The sequence below is a fragment of the Tasmannia lanceolata genome, unplaced genomic scaffold (assembly GCF_043159265.1).
Source record: "Tasmannia lanceolata isolate RefF3 unplaced genomic scaffold, GAP_Taslan_0.1 ptg000008l, whole genome shotgun sequence".
Classification (NCBI taxonomy): Eukaryota; Viridiplantae; Streptophyta; class Magnoliopsida; order Canellales; family Winteraceae; genus Tasmannia; species Tasmannia lanceolata.
Window position 1 is genome coordinate 10,603,881 of NW_027518685.1, and position 24,101 is coordinate 10,627,981.

Consider the following 24,101-nt stretch of genomic DNA (forward strand, 5'->3'; position numbering starts at 1 on the left):
GTATTTAGAAGTCTTCATATAAGCACCTACCACATGTGGGGCCTAACTTTTGTTGAGGGTCCATCATTTGGGGCCCAGGTAGGATGTATGAGGTGCACAATGTGCATGTCCCACGATAGGCATTTGGAAATTCTCATCAGCTAGAGTGAGCCCCATATGTGAGGAGTTATGTGTAGACATTAGCCCATTTATCTTTACTTTCAGTTGGCTTATCTTGACTTTTAGAGGTGAGAGAGAAGAACACGAGAGAAATTTGTCAAGGGAAATGGTATCAGCACAATCGTGCTTTAATAACTGCAAGAGAGTGGGTCAGTGCAATAATAAAAACATGGTTGTGCTAATATCATTTCAATTTTTTCCCATGGGCATTTTACTCAGTTTCTTGTACATGGAACCCAAGGCCATGCTCGTTTTGGATTCTGTGAATTGATTTTTTGAGTCCAAAACTAATTTCTGAACTCAAAATTAAACATAATTTTGAGCTCAATATTTTCAAAATTCAAAACAATTACAGCCAAATATGATTAAAATTTTTAGGCCACTGATAATTGCACCACGGTATTTTGATAATGAGAAGAACTCACTCGTCGTTTCTTCATTGATTGCTGCTGAGAGCTTTTTGGGATCCAGGGCATAGAACGAAGATGAGACGATTCAAGTATCATCCAAACCGTCAATGAGCAGCTTTCCCAACAAAAAGCACGGGGGGCACTTCTGTCAATTTAAAAAAATCAGGTGATTCTTTAAATCTCACTGTATATAAAGGGAAAGAGGGCTCCACCACGTCCCTGTCCGAACACCCGAAGAAGGGCAAAAAAAGAAAGAGAAAGAATGTATTCTTTTGGGTATCGTTTCAACACTGTTTTCACTGCGGCTGCAGTTCTGGTCGCTCTCTTATGTGGTCTTGCCTCCTTCTCCGACTATTTCAGTACTCCTTCCGTCCATGCCAGTGCCCAGGTAAACAACAAAATCACTCCCAATTCCACAACCCCTTTCTAATTTTTCCTACTTTCTTTGCGGCCCTTTTCCGCTTTTGACTCTTCCAATTTCCCTGCCTAGAATGCCTCATTAGGATGGCTTTAAATCTAATATTGTCTGTCATTAGGCATTGTTTTGAGCTAGGTTTCTTTAGAAGAAGAAATTAGGATTTTTGATATGAATCAACAAACCTAGAATTTTGTGCATGAACTATGGCTTACTAAGACCTAGCTAGTAGTTATGTCATTGAGAATTTCTTCTTAGTAAGGTGAAATCTTCGGACGATGAAGGTTTGGGATACGTAGTAGCCTCGTTCATGTAATGAAAAGTGAGTAATCTGGGCAGATTTTAGGGTTTTATTTACAGAGTTTCATCAATGAAATTTCACTTGAATAATCATCAATGATATTGCGCTTAACTTTTAAGAAGAAATACCTGAAAGCCTTCTTTGTGCATTTTTTGATTGACTCGTTTGTTATGAACAAAGTTAATTTTGTGAATTTCAAGTGTTTAACAATTCGTAATTTGCTGACAGGTACTCAAAATAAATCGGTTTCGGAAGCAGCTGAATGGCAATGATGAGGTAATTCACTATTTTATATCTCTGGAGAGTCTTGAGTGTGTTAAATTTATAGCTCTGGCTGAGATCTTCCTTGATTTAGGGTAATGTCTTGAAAAACCCTAAGGGGCCCTGTTTGTTTTTAGAACCGATTGTGAGTCCAAAACTGATTATTGGACCTAAATTTGCTTTAATTTTGATTCCAATAATCAGTTTTGGACTCACAATCGGTTCTCGAAATCCAAAACAAACAGGGCCTAAAAGGACACGTTTGGGTTATCCAATCATGGTGAGACTGGGGTGTTGGGTGTTGGACCGGACTCATGATGGCTGACCTGATCAATGGGCCATTCACGTGCCACATATATACATAATACATATAGTGGTGCTCCATGCTGGTCCAAATTAGTTTCGAATGGGTGGTACCATCCCAAAAGTTTCTCTTTTTATTTGTCAACATTCAATAACTTGATGCATTGAAGATTACATGTTTTAAATTTGACACACTCAAAAGAGTATACTGTTTATAAATACCCAGAGTTAAATTACATCTTGAAGTTACGAAAATTCTGAAACCATTGTAGTGTTCCTATAGAAATTATGGAGGCGGACCTTGCTTGTTTCAACCCTTTTTTTTTTGTCAGTTCTTGTCTTTCTGGTATTAGATTGCATTGTTATCTGTCAAATTTCAGTATGTGTTATTGAGTTGCAAAAGGCCTTATGTGACATTTTAATCGTTTGGGGCCTACTAAAAAAGGAAAAAGAAAAGAAAGTTGCTTGGTTTCTAATCTGCACTGAATGTTATTCTACCTTCATTGACAGTACTTCACTATTTATCTATTGGGAAATCAAATCATTTATCTTATTTTTAACCTGGTGACTAGAGACTTCTATGGTTTTGTTGAGTAATTACTGCAAAATTTGGAAATGAAATAGTCTGTTACTTTTCACCCTTTTCTGGCAATACTAATAGAGTGCAGCTGTTTAATTGATGGTCAGCATAAATGAACTGCATCACATGTGGCAAATTATTCGTTCTCCAATAAAAATAATAGTTACTACATTGTAAATATGTTCCTGTATGATGAACTCTTTTTAGTGAGAGATGTGCTTGGAGTGTATTACATTTCATTTATTTAACATTTTCATTATGAACGGATTTTCATTTGTTCAACTTCAGAAATGATTTTCTTGGGTTTTACTGCTAGATGATGTTATATTATGTTCTGTATTATATAAAAGGGATTTCGATATTTGTAGTTTTGTACTTGTGTACATGCTTTTTCCCTGAAAGATACTTTTGCACATGAATTGTTAACATTTTCTCATTCTTTTCATGTATACAACCAGATGGTGGTGCTGGAACAATGCAATATTCGTTATACCCAAATAGTAATTGGAAGATGTTGTCTGTCATCAAAGCCCAAACCCACTCGAACCGTGTTGGATCAGTTTCTTACAGTAAAAATTGAACTTGCCGAATCTTATAGTTTCCTCTTAGTTGCAGGATAAAACCCTGGCTTGCTCTTTCTTATTGATTTGACCTCTTTATAGGAAAGGTTTATAGCCTAAAGAACCTAACCCCTACCTTGACACGCTCGCTCGCTCACTTCCTATATGATAATTTTGTTATCTGCGTAGTTTTCCATTCAACGGGCATGGTTAATTGTTTGAACATTTGGGGTGAGTTTCACACCTCTTGATTGGCCTAGGTTCAGATACTTGCTAATAGAATCTGCGATAAGAATGAACAAGTATGGGGTCCTATGTTGTAAAGGGGGGGCATTCTTTGGGGCGAGTTTCACATCTCTTGATTGGTCTAGATTCAGATACTTGCTAATAGAATCTGCGATAAGAATGAACAAGTACGGGGTCCTATGTTGCAAAGGGGACATTCTTGTTTGAGTTCAGATTGGAGGGTTAGGATCATCCTATGGAGATGATCTACGGGATACAGCTTGTTTATGTAGTGGCCCAACGGATAAACGGTTCGGATCATCCTATGAAGTGGACGCCACTGTAGTTTTCGAAAATACTGGAATTCACACGCAGACACCATAAAAACTCCTTAAAAGGCGTTAGAAAAGCATTATTATCTCCTCCTTGTAACAGGAGTCTGTCCGACCTCTATCGATCATCTAGAAAGAGTCATCCCTTGCTTCTTCGAGTGACTTTCATTCAATATCCCATTCCCATTGTACTGCTTCTGCTAACGGTCGTCTGGTAAGGCAAATTGGCTGAATCTCTCCCTTATTGCTTCTTCGATCCTCGGTCATATATCCTTTTCAAGCTCTCCCTTGTTTGGTTGGGAAAGGTCGCGCGAAGCTGTGGATGCTGAGTCCAAACAAGTATGGTCTTCCCCTATTGGTATGTACTATTAAACCAAAATTGGGGTCATCCGCCAAGAACTACGATAGAGCATTTTATGAGACACACGGTCATCTAGTAAGGCTAATCGGTGGAAGCTCTCCCTTGTTGCTTCTTCGATCTTCGGTCATATGTCCTCTGCAAGCTCTCCCTTGTTTGGTTGGGAAAGGTCGGGCGAAGCAGTGGATGCTGAGTCCAAACAAGTATGGTCTTCCCCTATTGGGATGTACTATTAAACCAAAATTGGGGTTATCCTCCAAGTACTATGATAGAATGGTTTATGAATGTCTCCATGGTGGACTTGATTTTACCAAGGATAATGAGAACGTGAACTCCCATCCATTTATGTGTTGGAGAGACCTTTTCTTTTTTTAGGGTTATCGAATGAGGATTGCCAAAGCTTTGCACAAGAAGGTAATGATCAAACATGTGCAACAAGGGGATCTGGTGTTAAAAGAAAATTGACCACTGCACTCTCTATGTAGTGTCCGGGGAGTCGGTGGACCCCATTTTTCTCCATTGCGGGCTGGCTAGTGATGTGCTTGGCTTGGGAATTCTTGGCTCGACTTGTTGATCTTTTTTATTGCTGGTTCTTTGGTCTTTGGCAAAAGAAAGGAATAATCCTGTAGAATGTGGCTTTGCTAGCCACTATATAGGTACTATGGAAGGAAAGAAATGCTAGGGTTTTTAAAGGTGTGGTAAAATGGTCACAATATATTTACACAACGGTGATTGCCTTAACCATTTCATGGGTTAAGGTTCTCCCAAGCTTCCAGATTTCCAGTTTATCTCAGCATACGACTTACGGACTGGATGGAGAGAAATATATGCCAGTGGTAGCGACCAGGTTGAGTCTCCCTCTCCTGGATGGGAACGCACTGGCCCAGGACAGATGAAGCTGAACTTTGATGGGTCTAGCATGGGTAATCTGGGGCCAGCATGAGTAGGTGGCACTCTTACAGATGAGAACAGGAAGACCAGATGGGCACTCTTAGAGATGAGAACAGGAAGACCAGGTGGGCCTTTTCGGGCCAATTAGGATAGCAGACTCCAACAAGGCATTGGTGAGAGCAGTGCTACAGAGCATCAGAATCGTAGAGGGCATCAGAATTGATGAGATTGTCTCATTGGATTGATGAGATTCACGATAAAGTGGAGGGATGCTCCATAACTTACCAACATATCAGGAGGTCGGCTAATAGTGTCGATTACAGACTAGTCTAGTAGTGACGCCAACAGACTAGCTCATGCGAGATTCACCTGGGAGAATTTAGTGATTTTTTATTTCATGCTACCTTGTGGGCATAGGGGTTTGTACTTGTGTTCTCTTTTTCTTTGGTTTATCCCCGATTGTATCGGCCACCTTGGTCACCAGTTTTTTCTCTGTTTTAATTTATTTTCCTATCATTCAAAAACAAAATTCTATACTATCATTGGATCCTTTCTTCTTGTTCAGTTGCCAGAATACCCTATGCTTCTCCTTACTAATATTGTAACAACACATGGTCGTGTAGTCAGTTACATTTTTACTATTTATTCTTAAATCCCTATGGGGTCTATCCTTTAGGTGTAATCTACAGGACAACGCCTAATGAATATGCAAAATTTTATGCTAACTTAATATAATTCTATGTTTATTTTACACCTGCAAGTCCTTTTTTTTGCAGTATTTTGTGAACCAGCATTGTCTGTAATGCTTTTTTGTCGTAGTTTATTGACCACCCTTCCAATACATTACTGATATGACTGAATGAATCATGAGTTGAATTCTTTACACATTATTGTACAGGTTGCATTGACCCTGAACATTTCAGTGGACTTGCAATCAACATTTACATGGAACACGAAGCAGGTGCATTTCAGCTTTCATTCATTTAGTTGTTTTCATCTTTTTTTTTTATAAATTTCCATTATGACAGGAAAAAGACCCGCAATCGATATTTATTGATATAGTTATTAGCAACTGTCCCACTGTTACCTCTATTTGGTAGTTGTTTATTATAAACTAAAAGTGGGATACGCGTCATTTCATATTTGTCCTTATCTTTGTTTCCTATCTTTACAATCAAATGCTTCTTCTTTTTCTATAAACTTCGTTGGTCTAAATCATTGAATTAATTACGTGTCTTTTTGCAAGGATTTAAATGTTGATTTCGGCCACCACCGAAACCGAAATATTTCAGTGGAAATTTCGGCCGAAATCATGTACAACCTAGATAAAAATTTCAGTTTGTTTTACATTTCCTCTGAAATGTATAAAATTTCGGTAATTTCAGCTGAAATCTTTAAATTTCGGTGGAATTCTTTAACATTTCAGTGTAAATTTTGTAAATAAGGGTGTAAAATGATTTTTCGGTTGAAATTTCGGAATTCCGGCGAAATTTCGTCGAATCCTGTATATTTCTGATTCAGCGTACTTTTGGTTTCGGTCCAAGACCGACACCGAAATATTTCGGCCGAAATTTCGGATATTGGCTGAAATTTAAAACTATCCCTTTTTGTTGTAACCACCATACATCCACTACTAGTGAATGCTTTTAGGAGGCCAAATGCTTATATGAGGCCGACTGACTTTTCTTGCCATATTAACCCAATTCTTACAGGTTTTTCTCTTCATAGCTGCTGAGTATGAAACTGCCAAAAATTCGTTGAATCAGGTTCGCTGTGATTAACTCTTTTATAGCTATTGCCATCCATGTCATTTTTTATGCTTAATCTTAATTACGGGATGCTTATAGAAGAAGTAAGCATTCTGTAGCTTACTCTATATTTAAACTACTGCTATTAATGTGACTTCATTTATTTGCTCGTCTTCCACAGCTTAATTTTGCTACTCAGGTTTATGTTTGCATTAGCCTATCTTGTATTTCAGATATATATTATTAACATAATGTCTCCTGCCAAATCTATCAATGATGTATATAAATCTTGGTTAAATATTTATTTCTGAACTGTTTTCTGGAGCGAGTGTTTTGAGCCTCTCAATTTGTGTCAAAGGATAGAAAAGCACTGTAGATTGATTTTTTTCCCGTTGATTTTCAGATCTCATTGTGGGATCACATTATCCCCGACAAAGACAAAGCAAAGTTCCAAACCCAGATCACAAACAAGTATCCTTTAATCGATCAGGCAGGTTTCTTTTTGAGATTTCCTTATTTTCTCTAATACGCCAATTAATGAATCATCATCTTTGTTATTATAATTTGGTTATTTGCTTGTCCAGGGAAGCAACCTTCGTGGTAAAAAGATTAAACTCGTGCTCCATTGGCATGTGATGCCCAAGGTAGGTAGAATGATTAAAGATAATATGGTTATGTCTGAATTCCATCTGCCAGAGATGTACACATAGCATATCCCTATTGATCATCTTATAGTTCTAGAGGCTACACAAAATTTTAGTGATGCCGAACTTCAAGTTTTCTTTGATGAGAAGAAGATTTTGTTCAACAATTGGATCGTGAAGGTACTGTCATTCTGTAGTTTCACCCTTATGTTTGATATGGACATGCCTTTTAGTTTCAGAAATCAAAAGAAATCATAGATGATGTTGGATTACTCGTAGGAAGCCTTTGACCATATCATTTGATCATCATAATTTTATAAATGTAGGCTTTCTCAAGCACATACCTAGTCAATAAAACCCCGTCACTGCATTTATAGCTCTCATCTATTTGGCTTTCATGCCGTGTATGTTCCAGCTACCATTCTCCTTTGCGGAAATATATACTGTTTGGTTGGGTTCCAATCTTTTTTTTTTTAATGACATGGGTTGGTTGAGTTTCAATCTTACCTCTAAAAACAGATGATCTTACCATTAATCTTGTAGAAAATAGTAAAATACCCTTCTGTTGCAACCTTCAATATCTAGAATTTACAAAATAACATTCTGAAAGATCCTTGATTGGAAATGACAAAACTACTTTAATTTTCCAGGTTTTTTCTTATTTTTTAACTGCTGTGGAAACTTCAAACCCAGACTAGGTCATAACTCATAAGCACCCCAACTTTGGTGAAAGTTGAACATAATAGCATCGTCAAGGGCCTCAAAGGAACCCCTTTTCCTGCAAGCTTTTGATGCAGTCATCAAACATCTCAGGGAGAGATTTCAGAGTGGGGAGTCCCAACTGCTTGATTTTGCTGGTGTCCATGCTATGTGGGTTATCATCTCCTTTTTGTTCACCACACCTAACAACATGCCATCTCAAGTTACTTGCATAACCGATATATATATATATATATATATATATATATATATATATATATATATATATATATATATATATACATACAGAGAGAGAGAGAGAGAGAGAGAGGAAACTGTTGGTGAGCTTAAGCTCACCAAACTTATGGTGAGCTAGCTTGCCCAATCACATGGGAGCCAACTTTGTTAGGATGATTCAAACCATTCATTTGAAAGTCCCTTACATAGATGAGGGGTGTACCAAAAATCAGCTCCATAGGATCATCCTAACCCCTCCATTTGTGGAGGACAAAAATGGGGCAGATATGATAAGGCCTTGCAAATGAATGGTTTGGATCATTCCCCAAAATGTGGGACCCATGTGATTGGGCAAGCTAGCTCACCATAAGTTTGGTGAGCTTAACCGTTTCCTCTCTCTCTCTCTCTATATATATATATATATATATATATATATATATATATATATATATATATATATATATATAATTGTTCCATATGAGATAGAAAATAAGAAGAAGAGGGAGAAAGTAAAAGATGCACTGAATTCTCACTTGTTCGCAATTGGGTAGGATGGATATTTGGTCCTCAGCATTTCAGTGATCTCTGACCAATGAGCAACAGAGCTGGAACATATAAGCCTACCTGAGGCTTTGCAGTCCTCCATGGCTAACATGTGGCTGGCAACCACGTCGTCTATGTGGACGAATCCCACAGTCGTGTTGGGATAGATGCCTCTCTCTCCTACATGGATGACACATAACAATCATGTACACATTTTGTGCTCTGTACACATTTGTGCTTTATACATATTGTCCTTGGATTTGTATAATGTCTAAACAGTCAATACCGGATATGCATGACTAGGGGAATGATAGTACGATTTCTTACTGTAAGCCTGAGATTGGATTTCGAACAGGGTCGAAGGCCATGTTTGTTTCTGATCGGGATAGTTGATTTAGGCACAGAGGGCTTGTTTATTTTGGATTTGAGAACCGATTGTGAGACCAAAACTGATTATTGGACAAATTTATGTTTAATTTTGTGTCAAGGAATCCGTTTTTGACTACAATCGGATCTCAAAATTTAATGCAATTGAGTCCAATTTTGAGTCCAGAACTGATTCTTGGAAAAACTGGGCATTTGGTAGTTGTAGAATCAATTTTGGACACAAATTGATTCTACATCCAAAAAAAAAAAACACATTATTGTGATGTAGAATTGATTTGAGTCCAAAATCGATTTTATACTGCAAACCAAACAATTTTTTTTTTTCCAAGAATCACTTTTGGACTCAAAAATCCAAAACAAACATGACCCAACTGATCAACCTAGCATGCTACCTCTGACTGAGCCATGAAATATGTCTTCGATTCGTAAATATCACTAAGATGATTTGCAGAAATGGGTGAGGATTTCTAACCTTTCATGATATCGAGCAAAGTGAAGAGGGTGCTGGTGGGTTGTGGCGCAATCAAGGGACCAACCACGAAAGATGGGTTCACTACCACAAGATCAATCCCACTCTCCTTTGCTACTCTCCAGGCTTCCTTCTCTCCTGATGTCTTTGCGTATGCATACCATAACTGCATTGCAAAAGAGAAATCAGAGCTCCCATTTTCCGTCATTGAAACAGTAACAGTTAGTTGTTTGGAAGTGGGTCTTACATTATATCGTTTGCAGTAATCAAGGTCGCTCCAGTGTGACTCATTTAGAGGCGAAACTTCTGTTGCATCCTCGCGGTATCTGATTGATGAGCAGGAAGAGGTGAGCACAACCCGCTTCACGGATTTTGCTTTGGAGCAGGACTTTAGAACATTTGTCGTCCCCTTTATAATCGGATCAATCAAAGTAGTCTGCAACCAACCATAATCACAAATATCGGTCTTGCGAATTTGTCTAAAAGAGATTTGCTAGGGACCATTGCAGAAGGCATTGTGCAGAGCAGCTGTTGCATGAGAGCAACCCTACAGGGTCAGATTTTGTCTTATTCATTTAATCCATCTGAGATGACTGCTCTCTCACGCAACAGCCTCTGCCAAATGACTTATGCAATGGTCCCAAGCAAACCCAAGTCGGAAAAAGGTTTGCCTTGCGTTGGTATATTTTAAACTTTTCTTTGTTAATTATAGGTTTATATCGGTCAAAATTTTAAAATATTAAAGAACAAAATTAGGATAGCAAATGATATCGTGATATTTTTCTGGTAAATAAAATAAAATATGAAGATGACAGGATGATTTTTTAAAATCTAAGGAAAATTTTGAGTATTGTTTATCAAAGAATTGCAAAATATGGCACTTTAGAAAGGGGTTTGCTGAGCTCCATTGCAAAAGGCTTTTCGTGGCTGGTCTGTCGCACATCAGACCAGCCACCTTGTTACTTCATTAACGAGGTGGCTGGTCTGATGTGCGACAGACCAGCCGCGAAAAGCCTTTTGTGGACGTTAGCAATTCCCTTTTAGAAAATATCTGAGCCATTTGTGCCATAATATGCAACCAACCCAGTCTCGAACGACTTGAAGCTTGACATGTTTAAATATTAGTTTCCTTTTCATGTTTCAAGCTTATTGGCGAACCACATGGCCAATAGCAGTCGTAGGGCTAGCCATGGTGCACCATGGGTGAGCCTTTGCTTAAAATTGTGTGCATCCCCGTGACACTGGCTTGAGGCAGGTGCACCTTGGTGTGGCCATGGGTCGCATCAGTCGTCTATTCTCTGACTCCATGGAGTCGTTTCTTTGGTATGTCCATTTTCTTTGGCAAGTCCATTTGCTTGCCTGAATATTGTGGTCATATGGCACGAGAACTGGAGATGCTGTGTGAAACACGCCATCAACACCGTCCACGGCCTCGTCAAAGCTCCCTTCCACCATTAGATCAGCTTTCACCACTTTTAGCCTTTCCTTGGCCCCACCCATATTCCACAGGAAACCAACCTTCTCAACATTGTCTGAAGTAAAAAGAAGGAAACAGTTCTCTTATCAGACCGCTTAACTTAGTACCCACCAAAACAAGGGTGTATTACGTGCTTGCATCTACCCTTTGCTAATAATTGTAGGGGAATGTTATCAGCAGTTCGGCACTACAGTATTTTGATGAGGGCACTCCTCACTTTATTAAAAGTACGGTGAGGCCGGCACCATAGGATGATCTAAACCTTCCATTAGATGGGCCACAACCTAAATAGGTTGTGCCTAAAATGGATTTCCATAGGTCGAACCTAACCCTCCGATCTGAACGTTAGAGGGTCGATCCTAACCCTCTATAGATCGGAGGGTTAGGATCGACCTATGGAAATGATTTTTGGGGCACAACCTATTTTGGCTGTGGCCCATCTAATGGACGGTTTGGATCATCCTATGGTGTGGGCCATACCATACTTTTAATAAAGTGAGGAGTGCCCTCATCAAAATACAGTAGTGCTGATAACATTTCCCTAATTGTAGAAGTATCCTGTAAAATTATAAGAAGATTTCACTAATTTCTGAATGATTTACAATAGAGCTCAAGGTGTGCTTATATTGAGCACACACATGATAAGCAGACCATGGAAAGAGATAATGATGGAATATTCTAATCTAATCTACTTACTAATTAAATTTAGCTGCCTATTCTAGTGGGTTGACTCATTAACCAACTTGCCTAATCTCCCACAAGAAGATCTAACGGTGAGATCTACAACTAATCCAACGGTGGATCTCACATATTCTAACATATCCAAAAGGAGAGGCGAAAAAAATGTCTAATTTTGGCAGGGGAAGAAGAATAAAAAGGAAAATAAAATTTGGAAAAATGGACACCTGGGTCTCGCACCGTAGTCCGAACAAAATAGCCCTTGTCAAGCAAAGCTTTCACTAGGTAAGCGGCTATGAATCCAGTCCCTCCTGTTACACAGAATTCCGGCATATCTCCTCCTCTCGGTAGCTTAGTTGTATCCTCTTGGGTTTAGTTTCTTTCTCTAATTTAGATAAGAAGAGTGGGGCATGGATTCCGCCCTCTTTATGCCTGATGAGATGAGCATCTATATTTTAATCGTCTTTGTGGAAAAATGCGTTGGAGACCTGACACTTTAGTTGAGTTGTGTTAGGTTGGTCACGTGATTGATGGGCTAACAGATACAATAATCATTTCCATAGGATGATCCTAACCCTCCGATCTGAACTCATCTGAATATAGAGATTTCCAAAAATCAAGTATGGAATCTTCTACAGATCGGAGGGTTAGGATCATCCGATGGAAATGATTTTTGGGGCACACCCTATCTACATTGTGCCCAAACAGATGAACGGTTTGGATCATCAAAAAAAGTGGGCCGTACCTACTTTTTTTAGACTTCACGTGTTTTCACGGCCACCCATCATATAAATTCTCACAAAGATACTTCTAGTTGTTAAAACAGATCATAGAAATGCTAGCTTCAAGTTCAAGGTCTGCATGATTATGCACCAAAAAACTCTTGGCTATTTCTAGGTGTATCCGAGTTTGAGGTAGGGGTGTTCATTATTAGATTATAACCGAATAACCAAACCGAACCGAATTGGTTTGGTCAGTTTGGTTCGATTTTTTTTCCGTTTCATTTCGGTTTCAGTTATTTTTTTTTGGAAATTCGGTTATTCGGTTTCGGTTATCTCAAAAAAAAAATTCGGTTAACCGAATAACCGAAATTATGATAAAAACCATTATTTTTTCAAAAAAAAAAAAGTGTTATATGGGCACTCCTTAGGATGATCAAAATCGTCCATTTGATTGATCACAACTTAATTGGGTTGTGCTCAAAAAATCATTTTGATAGGATGATCCTAGCCGTCCGATCCAAACCGAGATTTTGCTTTTTCCCTCTTTTTCTCGCACTATTCGGTTATTCGGTTATAACCGAATTTTTAATCGGTTCGGTTTTTAGAAATTTCGGTTCGGTTATCGAAATTTGATAACCGAAATTGTTTCGGTTATCAAATTTCGGTCTATTCGGTTCGGTTATAACCAAACGAACACCCCTCTCAAGGCCTTGTCTTCAACTAAAATTCTTCAACAAATTTAGTATGTATAAAAAGGTTGTCACTTCCATGTAAGCCGAAACAATAAGATTGGATAGTAGTGCTCACATGGATTTTTCACATTTTATTGATAAAGAAAGAGCAAGCGGCCGAGCGAGCTGAAAAGGGCTACAAGCCTACAACTAAACAAAAGTAAAAACAAATATATATAAAATAAGGTAGGGGTGTCAATGGATCTAGACGGTCCAATGGATCCTCCGAATCTGAACGTTAATGAACATGATCTAAACATATCAATAGGATCCATGAGCCTATTTTATATCATCAAATGTGGGATCCGAAAATTTTCGGATTGTATATGGGCTTGCAACAGATATCCATTGGATAGTCACGATCCGAACTGTTTTATCGAAATACCCTCCAAATTTTCATAATGTTTATAATTCTTTGAAGGGTATTTTCGTCAGAACCTCTAATTAATGAAGTGGAGTGCGATTTCACGACTCAAAAGCGACTCCTCGCCTCTCGTGTTTTAGGGTTTTTTTTTCTTCTTTTGCTGTGAGATTTCAAGAAGAGAGAGGAGAGGAGGAGAAGAAATTTCGAGCTCCTCTTCCGGTCACCGATCCCCTCCACCATCTCCCCCCATACGCCACTTCCACCACCTCTTCTAAGTCCCGGCCGCTGCTCCATAATCACCTCAAAATCACAACACCACCATTATGCTTTCATTATGCTAGTCTATTAAACATATATGCTGTTATGAATATACTATTCATTCATCATTTTGTTATTACTGAATGTTATTGTTATACATTATATTCTTTGATAATAGTTATAGATTATATTTGTGTAGGGCTGCAACTCGGGTCAGGCGGGTCGGGTTTTGAAGAACCCAACCTTACCTGAGAAATATCTCTAGGGTTTTTTTACGTTGATGCAATTTTTTAAGGAAAACTCTTGTTTGGCAAGGCAGCTCAACTCATAGAAGTAGAAAAACTCAAACATGGCAAACTCTTTAGTGCATTAACTAATAACTAGTCCAAAGAGAATAAATTGATGCATTACCAAATGAAAATGATTATACTCATATGAGATAAACAACAAACTATTTAGTGCATTAACTATTTAGTTGAAACTTGAAACCCTAGAGCTAAAGGGGGGAAACGAACAGAAGATGGAAAGAGTCATTGTGATTGCGTGCGTGTGTGAGTTTTACTTTTAAGTTTTCACTTTTAAAGTAACAAAGTTTTAGAAAAAAAAAATACATACTACTTAAGTAACTCAGGTCGGGTCGGGTCGGGCCCCTTCAAACCCGACTCGACCCGAGATTCATGCGGGCTTTTGGATCGTTGACCCGGCTCGACCCGAAACCCGAGAAACATGAACCCAACCCAAGCTATTTTCGGGTCGGGTCGATTTGGGTCGGGTAAAACCCGACCCAAGTTACAGCCCTATATTTGTGTATGTAATTTAGATTAATTTAATTATTTATTTTACTCATAGATTAAACATAAATAAATTTTTAATTTATTTGAAGAAAATGCATATAAACACACTAAGAGTAGACTGGCATTCTAACTCTTTTTTTAAAAATAATAATTGTGTACTTAGATTAGTGGGATATAATAGGACACTCCGATGGACGGTCCGAATTAAAACGGATCGTGATCGTGACGTAGAAAGTAGGATCCGAAGAACAATCCGAATCCGATCCGACCGATAAGGAATTTGAATGGATCGTGACTGTGACATAGGTGGATCCGTTGACACGCCTAAAATAAAGGGAAAAGATGATCAAACACCTCCAGGCCTACTCTTCTCTTGACTTGGAGTGAGGTGGATAGAGTAATGGTTAGGCTTTGTGGTGTATGGAGTGGGTGATTAAGAGGCTAAAGTTGTGTAGAGAGTGGAGGATTAAGGCTAATATTTCTATGAATTTTCTATGGTGTTTTGGAGCTAATGGCGTACAGTTTTCCTAATCAAAGAGAGTCCTTTATAAATAAGGTATGAATGGCACTTATAAATAGGTGAGTGAATGAATCCTAGCCCTTTAAGAGGAGGAATATGATTGATGCTCCATCGTTATCATATGGTGTAGATAGGTTAAGAGTGAGGCCGTGAGGGTGATGGATGTAGTGATGATAGTGATACCCTTTAAGGTAACACTCGTTAAGGAGATGAGAGGGAGTGGATAAGAGAGATTTACGGAGATATGGTGTAGGGTTGATGGGACTTAAGGGTCCATATAAATTTGGAAGGGACACATGTCATTTGAGAAGGAAGTAACTATTGGTTATTGATTGTAAGGGTTGAATTGGGCTCTCTAATAACTTCAGCCTTTTGAATCAGAACCACTATTCGAATGCGAGAGGAGGGAAGAAGTCATTTCTATTTTCAATTTACAGTGACTGACTATCTTTTCCCTTGAGATCGGAGGTGGTGAGTTAAGCTTAACTATTAAACACATTGGTCTAATTTGTGCTCTCTTAACTCTTCACAGAATAACTTGTAGGCACCTAAGGGCGGGCCTAGGATCCGCATTAACTCTACGAGGCACCAATGTACATGCCCAAAGATGGGTCTGTAGTCCGATATACTAGACTAGAATGTATTAGGCACTGGTCCTATCCGGTTAAAACCTGTCTCTACTAGAATTACAGGGCTTTTAATACTAAGTCTGCTGTTAGGGGGGACTAGCCCCATTTTATTTAAACTACGAAAAACTGGTGGAATAGGTAAAACAGAGTGGATACGAGAGTCTCGAACTGCTCCTAGGGGGCTTGCGAACACAACTATATCCGCTAAGTAATTTGCAACCGTCCTTGCATTTGTGTCTTTCCCTAGGGCAGTGACAGACTTGCTAAGGGCTCAAGTTGCACCCCTTTGATTGGGCTATGAAATGGGAAGCTACGTTCAGTTCTCTGGGAGCATTCACCGATAGAGGAATGTCTTATTTTTCGGGGAAAGAAAAATAAAAGAAGGGGTATAGAGTATGATGAAACCAAAATGCAAGATGAGAATGGGGAATTGCTTGGCCTGGGAGCTTTCCGGTTTCCAGCCCTCAATTCAGGCCCATTCCTCGGGGTCCCATAGCCCTGGCAATTATTTAGCAAACTATTATAAATGAACTAGTAATGCTGATAAACTATTTAAATCTAATGAACTATTATTAAGAAGCTACTTTAAATCTAATAAAAGTTATCTACACTATTTAATCTATAGCTGCGGCCTGAGTGATCAGCAAAATGGCATTTTACGAAATTGCCTAGGCACTAGAGGTGCAACTTGAGGCGGGCTCAACCCCAACCCAACAGGTTCAACCCGATTTCGGCTCGTGTTGGGTCGGCATTCCTCGGGTTGTGTTGGGTCAAGGTTGGGAAAAGCTAGCCTGATTTAATTTTCGCTTGGGCTAGGGTTGAGGCCTCGGCAACCCAACCTAACCAAAACCCAGCATATATCCACTAATTTTATTGTGATTTTCAAAATCTTAGGGTTATATATATATATATATATATATATATATATATATATATATTATGTTTTTGCTCTAGACTAACCTGAACACAACTCTACTTGACTTTCCCCAATTTGAAAAAAAAAATTGTTAGACGGGGTGGGTCAGGGTTGACCATCTTCGACCCGAGGCTTGTTTATGATCGGGTGAGGGTTGAGGGAATGCTATCTTGATATATATATATATATATATATATATATATATATTATGTTTTTGCTCTAGACTAACCTGAACACAACTCTACTTGACTTTCCCCAATTTGAAAAAAAAAATTGTTAGACGGGGTGGGTCAGGGTTGACCATCTTCGACCCGAGGCTTGTTTATGATCGGGTGAGGGTTGAGGGAATGCTATCTTGGGTTGGGGTAGGGTTGACAATCCCTATATATATAATTTGATTATGCTTAAATAAATGTGGAAAACTGGCCCATCTTTAAATTCTCTACACTTGGCAGAATTCCCATTTCTCCCTTTATGTTCGCTGGCATCTTTGTACAATAAATAAGCACATCTATGTTCATCTTGTTTTAATAGATCTTTCATCAAGGAAGTAGAAGTAGAAGAAGAAGAAGAAGAAGAAGGCCCTGAAAGAGACAGTGAAGTCATTAAGGTGCATGTAAGGGTGGAATTCCGATGTTCAAATCGGGCAAGCTGCAACCCACCTTCTCTATCTTGCTAGACACATCGCTGTCCACTTGGACCTCTTCTTTGTTCCTATGAAGATGCACGTTGTTGTGGGAGCCATGACACGTGGCACTTCCCTTGTGGTGCTGACATGGTCTTGCATGGTTCAGCCGATGATTGTTGGGATCGATCCCTAGGCTTTGTAATTTCTTCTTCATGTGAGAATTCCAATGATTCTTCACCTCATTGTCCGTACGCCCAGGCAGCCTCCCTGCTATTAATGACCACCTGATGAAACCCATGAAATATTAGGCATTATTAGCTCATCAAATGACCTCTTTTGATGCCTCTAAAATTGGTCTTTATTTGTAAGTTCATATTATTATCTTAATCTTATTTAGAAAGGATTTGCTAGCGTCCATGGCAGAAGGCATTTTGCGGATGGCCTGTTGAATGTGAGAGCAGCCACACAGGCTCACTTTTCAGCAGATTTTGTCCTCATTCGTGAGGTGCAACAGGCCATCCGCGAAATGCCTTCTGTGATGGTCGCTAGCAAATCGCTATTTTCAAAGGGTGCTTTAAAGCCTCTTTGGAAGCCATTAACAATATTTTTTCCACTGCCATTATAATCATTAGAGATTTGATGGAGACCATCGAAGAAGGCAGCTCGCGGACCGGTTGATGCATGAGAGAGCAGCCACATAGGATGAATTAAATGAATAAGACAAAAAGTGAGCTTATGTGGCTGCTCTCTCATGCAACAGCCAGTCCGCAAAATGACTTATGCGATGGTCCCTAACAAATAACTGCATGTTTGGCAACCATGAAAAAATAATCCATGGAATAGTTAAAGACCCAATCATGAGAGATGGTCAAAGAGGGAGAGACGTGAGATGCTGAGTGGAGAGAGCATGAAAAATCCTTACAGGGAAAAAAATTGTGCTACTTCAAATTGTTTTTTTTTTTCTTGTTTTTCAAGGGCTTATCATGTCCACTCACTCCCACTCTTTGATGTCTCTCCCTCTCGGCCCATCTCTCAAAACTAGCCCCACTAATATTCCATGGTTTCCAAATATGCCCGACGTTGGCAAATGTCTTTTAGAGGTATAGAAAGAGGCCTAATGCATGTTGCCCTCCTTAGTTGTATTAACATTTTGTATAATGGTTTCGTAATACTTTAGTACATAGTTACCAGAGTGGGAAGCGAGTGCGAGAAGCAATGGGAAGCGAATGGTTTGGAAAATAGAATGTAGGAAGTCTTTGAGAGGGAACTGGTAGGAAGCATGTGAAAGCTTGCTTCCCCTAAATTTGGGAAGTGAGAATACCTAGCTTATGAAACGAGTTTCTAGGGAATCAAGCTACCCATCCAACTAGGAAGTTTTTGGTAACTACGCTTAAGTCTATATTTTCCCCACTAAAAAGGATGTGTGTTAGAGAGAGATGATTACCGATTGCCCAACAGAGCATGGAGTTTAATCATGAGGTCCTCTTCATCCTCAGTGAAATTCCCTCTTTTGAGGTCCGGCCGCAGATAGTTTATCCATCTCAACCTGCAACTTTTTCCGCAACGAAGTAGCCCTAAATTAAGAGAAAAATAAGAAATACAAGAATGTTAGAATTTTCCTTCAACTTGTTAAGAGAATGCCACCAAATGTGGTTTTATCTTGTGGATACAATTATTTTTAGTTAAATCTTATTTTCAAATTAGATATTATCATTTCTAAAAATTATCATATTTAACTTCAATACCATTTGCATATAAACCTGACACAGATAATTTTTAGTGGTGTATGTGAGATCATCGATCTCACATACAGTATGGGTGTTAGATTAGGCAACACAGTTGGAAGAGGTAGTTAGGCTAGATTAGTATCACCTCTTTCCTGCTTATCATAATCTCTATACATGCTTATCCTTTAAATTCTTTATATAAGATTGATTACGGCTCATTGAAAAATGTCACGATTAGTAATTTTTTTTTTTTTGAAATGGTAAGTAGATAATATAAATAAGAAAGAAAGGGATCCCAAGATGGATCACCCCAAGAATACAAGAAGCGGAAAAAGAAAAGGAAAAGAAAGAAAAAATACAAAACACAACTCAAGGCGGGAGGAACTCAAACCATTCCAGCACCCCGCCACTCACATCCCGCTTAGCAACCAAATCTGCCTCCCCATTTGCCGATCTCCTTACATGCTCAATCACAATAGATGAACCCGAAATTAGCTCATCAATTTTGTCAAACATAGCTGAAATCTCCTTGGAGGAGGCACCCTACGCTTAAGCCATCGAATCACATTTAGAGAATCACCCTCCTCAATCGTATGATCCAAAATCTCTCTATGTAATCTTTTAATACCCAAAAAAAAAAAACAGCCTTAACTTCCGCCTCCGAGGCATCACAAACCCCAATGGACCCGGAGAATGCCCACTGAACTTCGCCACTCTCATTACGACATAAGTCGCCCACCCCGGCCGGGCTTGGGTTGCCAAAGCATGCACCATCAAAGTCTCCAACCCTCCCAAAGGTCAAAAGCCAAAACAATGTGGAACGATGGATGACATCTCGCCCAAGAAATAACTAATGCAATAACTCTCATATAAAGCCAATACAGAGATTTGGCCGTCCCCTCAAAGACTCTTGGATTCCTCTCTTTCCAAATAACCCACCAAGTGGCAAGCAAACACAAATTCCACAAGACTTTTCCTTTCTCCAAGGCACAAAATTCCATTGGTGTAGCAACATCGAAATAGATAAAGAAAAAATCCAAGTAATACCAAACATCAAGAATATAAAGCTCCAAATATGCCAGGTGAACGAGCAATGCATAAAGAGATGATCCACAAATTCCCCATCCTCTAAGCATAGGGGGCAATGGTCAATAAGCAACAGACCACGCTTTCTCAAAAAGTTAATCGTTTGAATTCGATCACGATAAACTGCCCATCCAAAGATACAAACCCAAGGCGGGCAATGAAATTTTCAAACCTTGGCAAAATATGAAGCTACAGTACAAGGCATCAGGCTTACATAGAATGATTTGATAGAGAAGATACCAGAAAGTTCCGCAATCCATATTCTTTTATCCACACCACTACTCTTGATGTAGCACCCCTCGAGAAGAAGACGAAGGCGGGATGCCGATTCTAATTCCCAACCAAAGAAGTTCCTCCTGAAAGCCGGGTTCCAAACTATGACTCCCCTACTACTATCAAAGCACTCGAAAACAAAAGCTTCTTTATTAGAAGCAACCCTATAAAGAATCGGGAACAAATCCTTAAGCGGCTCCTCCGCACACCGCACATCACTCCAAAATTTGATCATGTCTCCCACATAGACCCTAAACTTAATGTTTAAGTTAAAAAAGAACGATATTTTCAAGATGTCTCTCCACAAAGTCAATCCTTTTTTCTTAAAATGGTCATTAGATACCCACCACCCAGGTAGACGACCATATTTGCTACCAATAACCCTCACGCACAAATGAGATTTCTCTTCCCCAAATCTCCACAACCATTTACTCAATAGAGCATGACTGAACTCCCTCACTCTCCTAATACCCAAACCACCATTCTTCCAGCTCATGAGGGGAATACCTGTCTTCTCTACATTATCCCCTCTCTCCCCCCCCCCCCCCCCCCCAACACACACACACAAAATTCTACATTGGATTTGTTCCATACGGAATGCAACACTAACAGGGCATTTGAACAATGACATAAAATATATTGGAATATTGGCCAGCACCGCCTTAACCAGCACAAGTCTTCCTCCTCTAGAAACTAGATTTCTTTTCCATGTCTCCAACCTCCTTTCAATTCTATCAACAAGAGGATCCCATAAGGATTTCTTGGGTCTTCCAACCCCCAAGGGAAGACTCAAATACGAAGAAGGTAATTGATCCAGCTTGCACCTCAAAATCTTAGCCACCTCCATGGCCTCTTCTGACGGAATATTTAAACCGAACAACCTAGACTTGAGAAAGTTGGACCTCTGCCCAGAAATGAGTTCAAAATCTCAGAACAGCTTTCAGGTTTCGCACTTGATTTCTTTCCGGTTCGCAGAAAAGGAGAGTATCATCGGCATATTGGAGGTGAGAGACCTCAACATTGTCACGTCCAATACAAAACCCCTTGAACAACCTCAATCCCCTCCCTTTCGCCATCAATCTGCTAAGAGTTTCAGCTAAAATGACAAACAAAAAATAGGGATAAAGGATCCCCCTGCCTAAGACCATGAGAAGACTTAAAGAAACCTTTAGGGGATCCATTAATCAGGATAGAAAACCACGCAGAAGAGACACAAGCCCTAATCCATTTGCGCCATAAACTCCCAAACCCCATTCTACCAAGCAAGAAATCCAAACACTCCCAATCCACCCTATCATAGGCTTTCTCCATATCCATCTTACACAATATACCTCCCTTTCCAAGCCTACGGTATGAATCAATGGCCTCATTCGCAATTAAGGAACAGTCTAAGATCTACCTCTGTGCTACAAAAGCGCATTGGTAATCCGAAATAATAACTAGAAGTACCCTCTTCAGATGTTCAGCTAAAACTTTGGCCAGAATTTTATATAGACATCCCACAAGACTTATGGGGCGATACTCAGTTATCTTAGATGCTCCTTCAACTTTTGGAATAAATGAAATGAAAGTAGCCTCAGTACCTTTATCCAACTCCATTCCATTGTAAAAAAAATTTTAAAATCCCATTATATCCCCTTATACATACGACCAACATGATTGAAAAATGCGATACAAAAACCATCAGGCCCAGGGGCTTTATCTCTGCAAATGGAGAAAACAACTCTCTCGATCTCCCCCTCCTCAAACGGCTTTTCCAATTCCATACTTTGGTTCAAACTCAATTCACTAAACTCCAGATTAGTAAAATTAATCTCATTCATGGTATCGAGTCAAGCCTTGGTTTCATTTTTAGTGCAATTCAATTGAGGGAGGTGCCTCGGTTCCTTTGAAGTGCATGCCTAAAAAAGTGACTCACCTCCATCTGGGTCGATATACTAAAATGACCAATGATGGCTAACCCACTCTTGGCCATTGAGGCAATGGTCTGTAGTGACCCATTTTTATAAGGATCGGTATAAAAAATATTAACTTACCAACCTCTCCAAAAGCTTGGAGAATGGCGTTATTTATCTTTTATACTTTAACACTCCCACGCTCGTGTGGCCCACTTGGCAAACACATGGCACATGTGGTCCCACTTTGGGCTGACCATTGCATGTGAATATTTGCCCCATCACATGTGGATTTTTGCTATCTGGGAGATTTGAACTCGAGACCTTTGGCTCTATACCATGTTAACTTACCAACTAAAGCCGTTTTTTATCTTTTATACTTTAACAAAAAATCAGTGGAGACTAGTCTATCAAGGCATATGTTGTCCATTGAGGCAATGGTCTATTATAACTTATTTGTCTTTTGGAAGCCCACTTCATCTCTCATCTTACAAGCAATATCTTCTTCAGCATCATCAACAAGACTTTCAGTCTTGATATTCTGCAGATATTCGTCAATATATCAACATTCAATTGAGTACATCAAATTAAAATATTTTACTTTTCTTATTTGGATATTCTATTGTAATGAATTATCGTCAATAACATGGAATCGATAAAACATACTTTTCTTATTGGGATATTGTATTATACTTAAACGTATGTCGATTTTCAATTCACATACGTTTGAGGATGAATATTAGAATATGTGGCCATTAAATAGTTTGGGTGTTAGATTAGGCAACTTGGTCAGATGAGGTAGTTATTCTAGATTAGGATTATCTATTTCCTACTTATCTTAATCTCTTTCTATGTTTATCAGTGAAATTCATTATCTTAAGATTATGCACCTCTTGTACTAAAAGGTTGCTAGCCTCTTAGTACTTGTGCTTAACCTCTTCCCAATTCCCATGCATAAATTTATTTCAGCATTTAGCTTAATTTGTTGGCAAAAATAAAAAGACAAACAAAATTTTGCAAAACAAAACTTCATGAGTAAGTTTCCTCTACAAAAGAAAACATCCAACTTGTTGATGGATTCAGAGTAATGCTTGACCTCCTCAGCCCATGCACAAATCTTTATCAGTTTCAGTTTAATAAGCTTGTTGCTGACCTAGCAAAGAGAAGGTAAAATAAAACTGTTTAGCTAAAGAAACCTGCGGCCTGAGGAATTGATCTCCATGAACCTTCACCATGGGCTTGTATGTAGTTTATTAGCCTTTGGTCTTCCTGCTTCGTCCATGCTCCCTTGATTGTCTTCTGCTTATCACACACAGCTTTTCTCATTTTCTCATAGAGGGGAGAGAGAGAGAGAGAGAGAGAGACAGTTGCAGAAGGGATGGTCGGTGAGGTTGGCAATATATAGAGGGTTGTGAGTGCATGAGGCTGACTTGGAATGGCAGGTGAAGGGAAGAGTGAAACGAGCGGAGTTGGAAAGTAGTTGCCAACTTGCCATTTAAAAAATGGGAAGTGATATATTCGCCCCCTTTTTTCCCTGGCCCGACCCACTCTAACGTATTTATGACTACCTTTTCCAGTACAAGCCGTTTCATTAGTTGTGCGCTGTGGGTAGCTGGATTTCGCCCTAGTAGTTGTCTAAATTCAATTTCAACCGAAATCGTTTCTTAAGCATGGTTCCGAATCTCGGTTTCCGAATGCGTTTTGCTCCTCGCCGACAGAAATCCGATGAAACTATTTAAATAATATTTTTATTTAATACAAATTTTTGGCCGAAATTACTGAAATTTCAGTAATAATTTCGGTTGAAATTTTGGGAAAATATTATTTAATTAAAAAAATAGAGAATTTGGGGTTAATTTCCTTAAATTTCGGAAAATAACG

General features: G+C 39.1%; 3 protein-coding genes across 4 annotated transcripts; 1 reads left to right on the forward strand and 2 right to left on the reverse strand.

Moving 5' to 3' along the window:
- Positions 1–759: 759 nt before the first annotated feature.
- LOC143884315 (signal peptidase complex subunit 3B-like) lies at positions 760–7,664 on the forward strand. Its single transcript, XM_077387819.1, has 6 exons — positions 760–957; positions 1,514–1,561; positions 5,694–5,756; positions 6,508–6,561; positions 6,947–7,033; positions 7,128–7,664. Exons 1-6 carry the CDS (start codon positions 832–834, stop codon positions 7,251–7,253), a joined length of 504 nt encoding a protein of 167 aa, XP_077243934.1. The 5' UTR covers positions 760–831; the 3' UTR covers positions 7,254–7,664.
- Positions 7,665–7,690: 26 nt separating this feature from the next.
- Positions 7,691–12,141, reverse strand: LOC143884314 (tetraketide alpha-pyrone reductase 2-like). 2 transcript variants are annotated; one of them, XM_077387817.1, is made up of 6 exons: positions 11,905–12,140; positions 10,882–11,054; positions 9,770–9,958; positions 9,526–9,688; positions 8,657–8,846; positions 7,691–8,089 (listed from the first exon to the last, which is right to left on the reverse strand). In XM_077387817.1, exons 1-6 carry the CDS (start codon positions 12,008–12,010, stop codon positions 7,948–7,950), a joined length of 963 nt encoding a protein of 320 aa, XP_077243932.1. In that variant the 5' UTR covers positions 12,011–12,140; the 3' UTR covers positions 7,691–7,947. The 2 variants fall into 2 exon arrangements, with proteins under 2 accessions (XP_077243932.1, XP_077243933.1); XM_077387818.1 differs by lacking the exon at positions 10,882–11,054 and having other exon boundaries at positions 11,918–12,141.
- Positions 12,142–17,041: 4,900 nt separating this feature from the next.
- On the reverse strand, positions 17,042–23,596 carry LOC143884318 (myb-related protein 308-like). Its single transcript, XM_077387826.1, has 3 exons — positions 23,417–23,596; positions 18,684–18,813; positions 17,042–17,523 (listed from the first exon to the last, which is right to left on the reverse strand). Exons 1-3 carry the CDS (start codon positions 23,544–23,546, stop codon positions 17,217–17,219), a joined length of 567 nt encoding a protein of 188 aa, XP_077243941.1. The 5' UTR covers positions 23,547–23,596; the 3' UTR covers positions 17,042–17,216.
- Between the last annotated feature and the right edge of the window lie 505 nt (positions 23,597–24,101).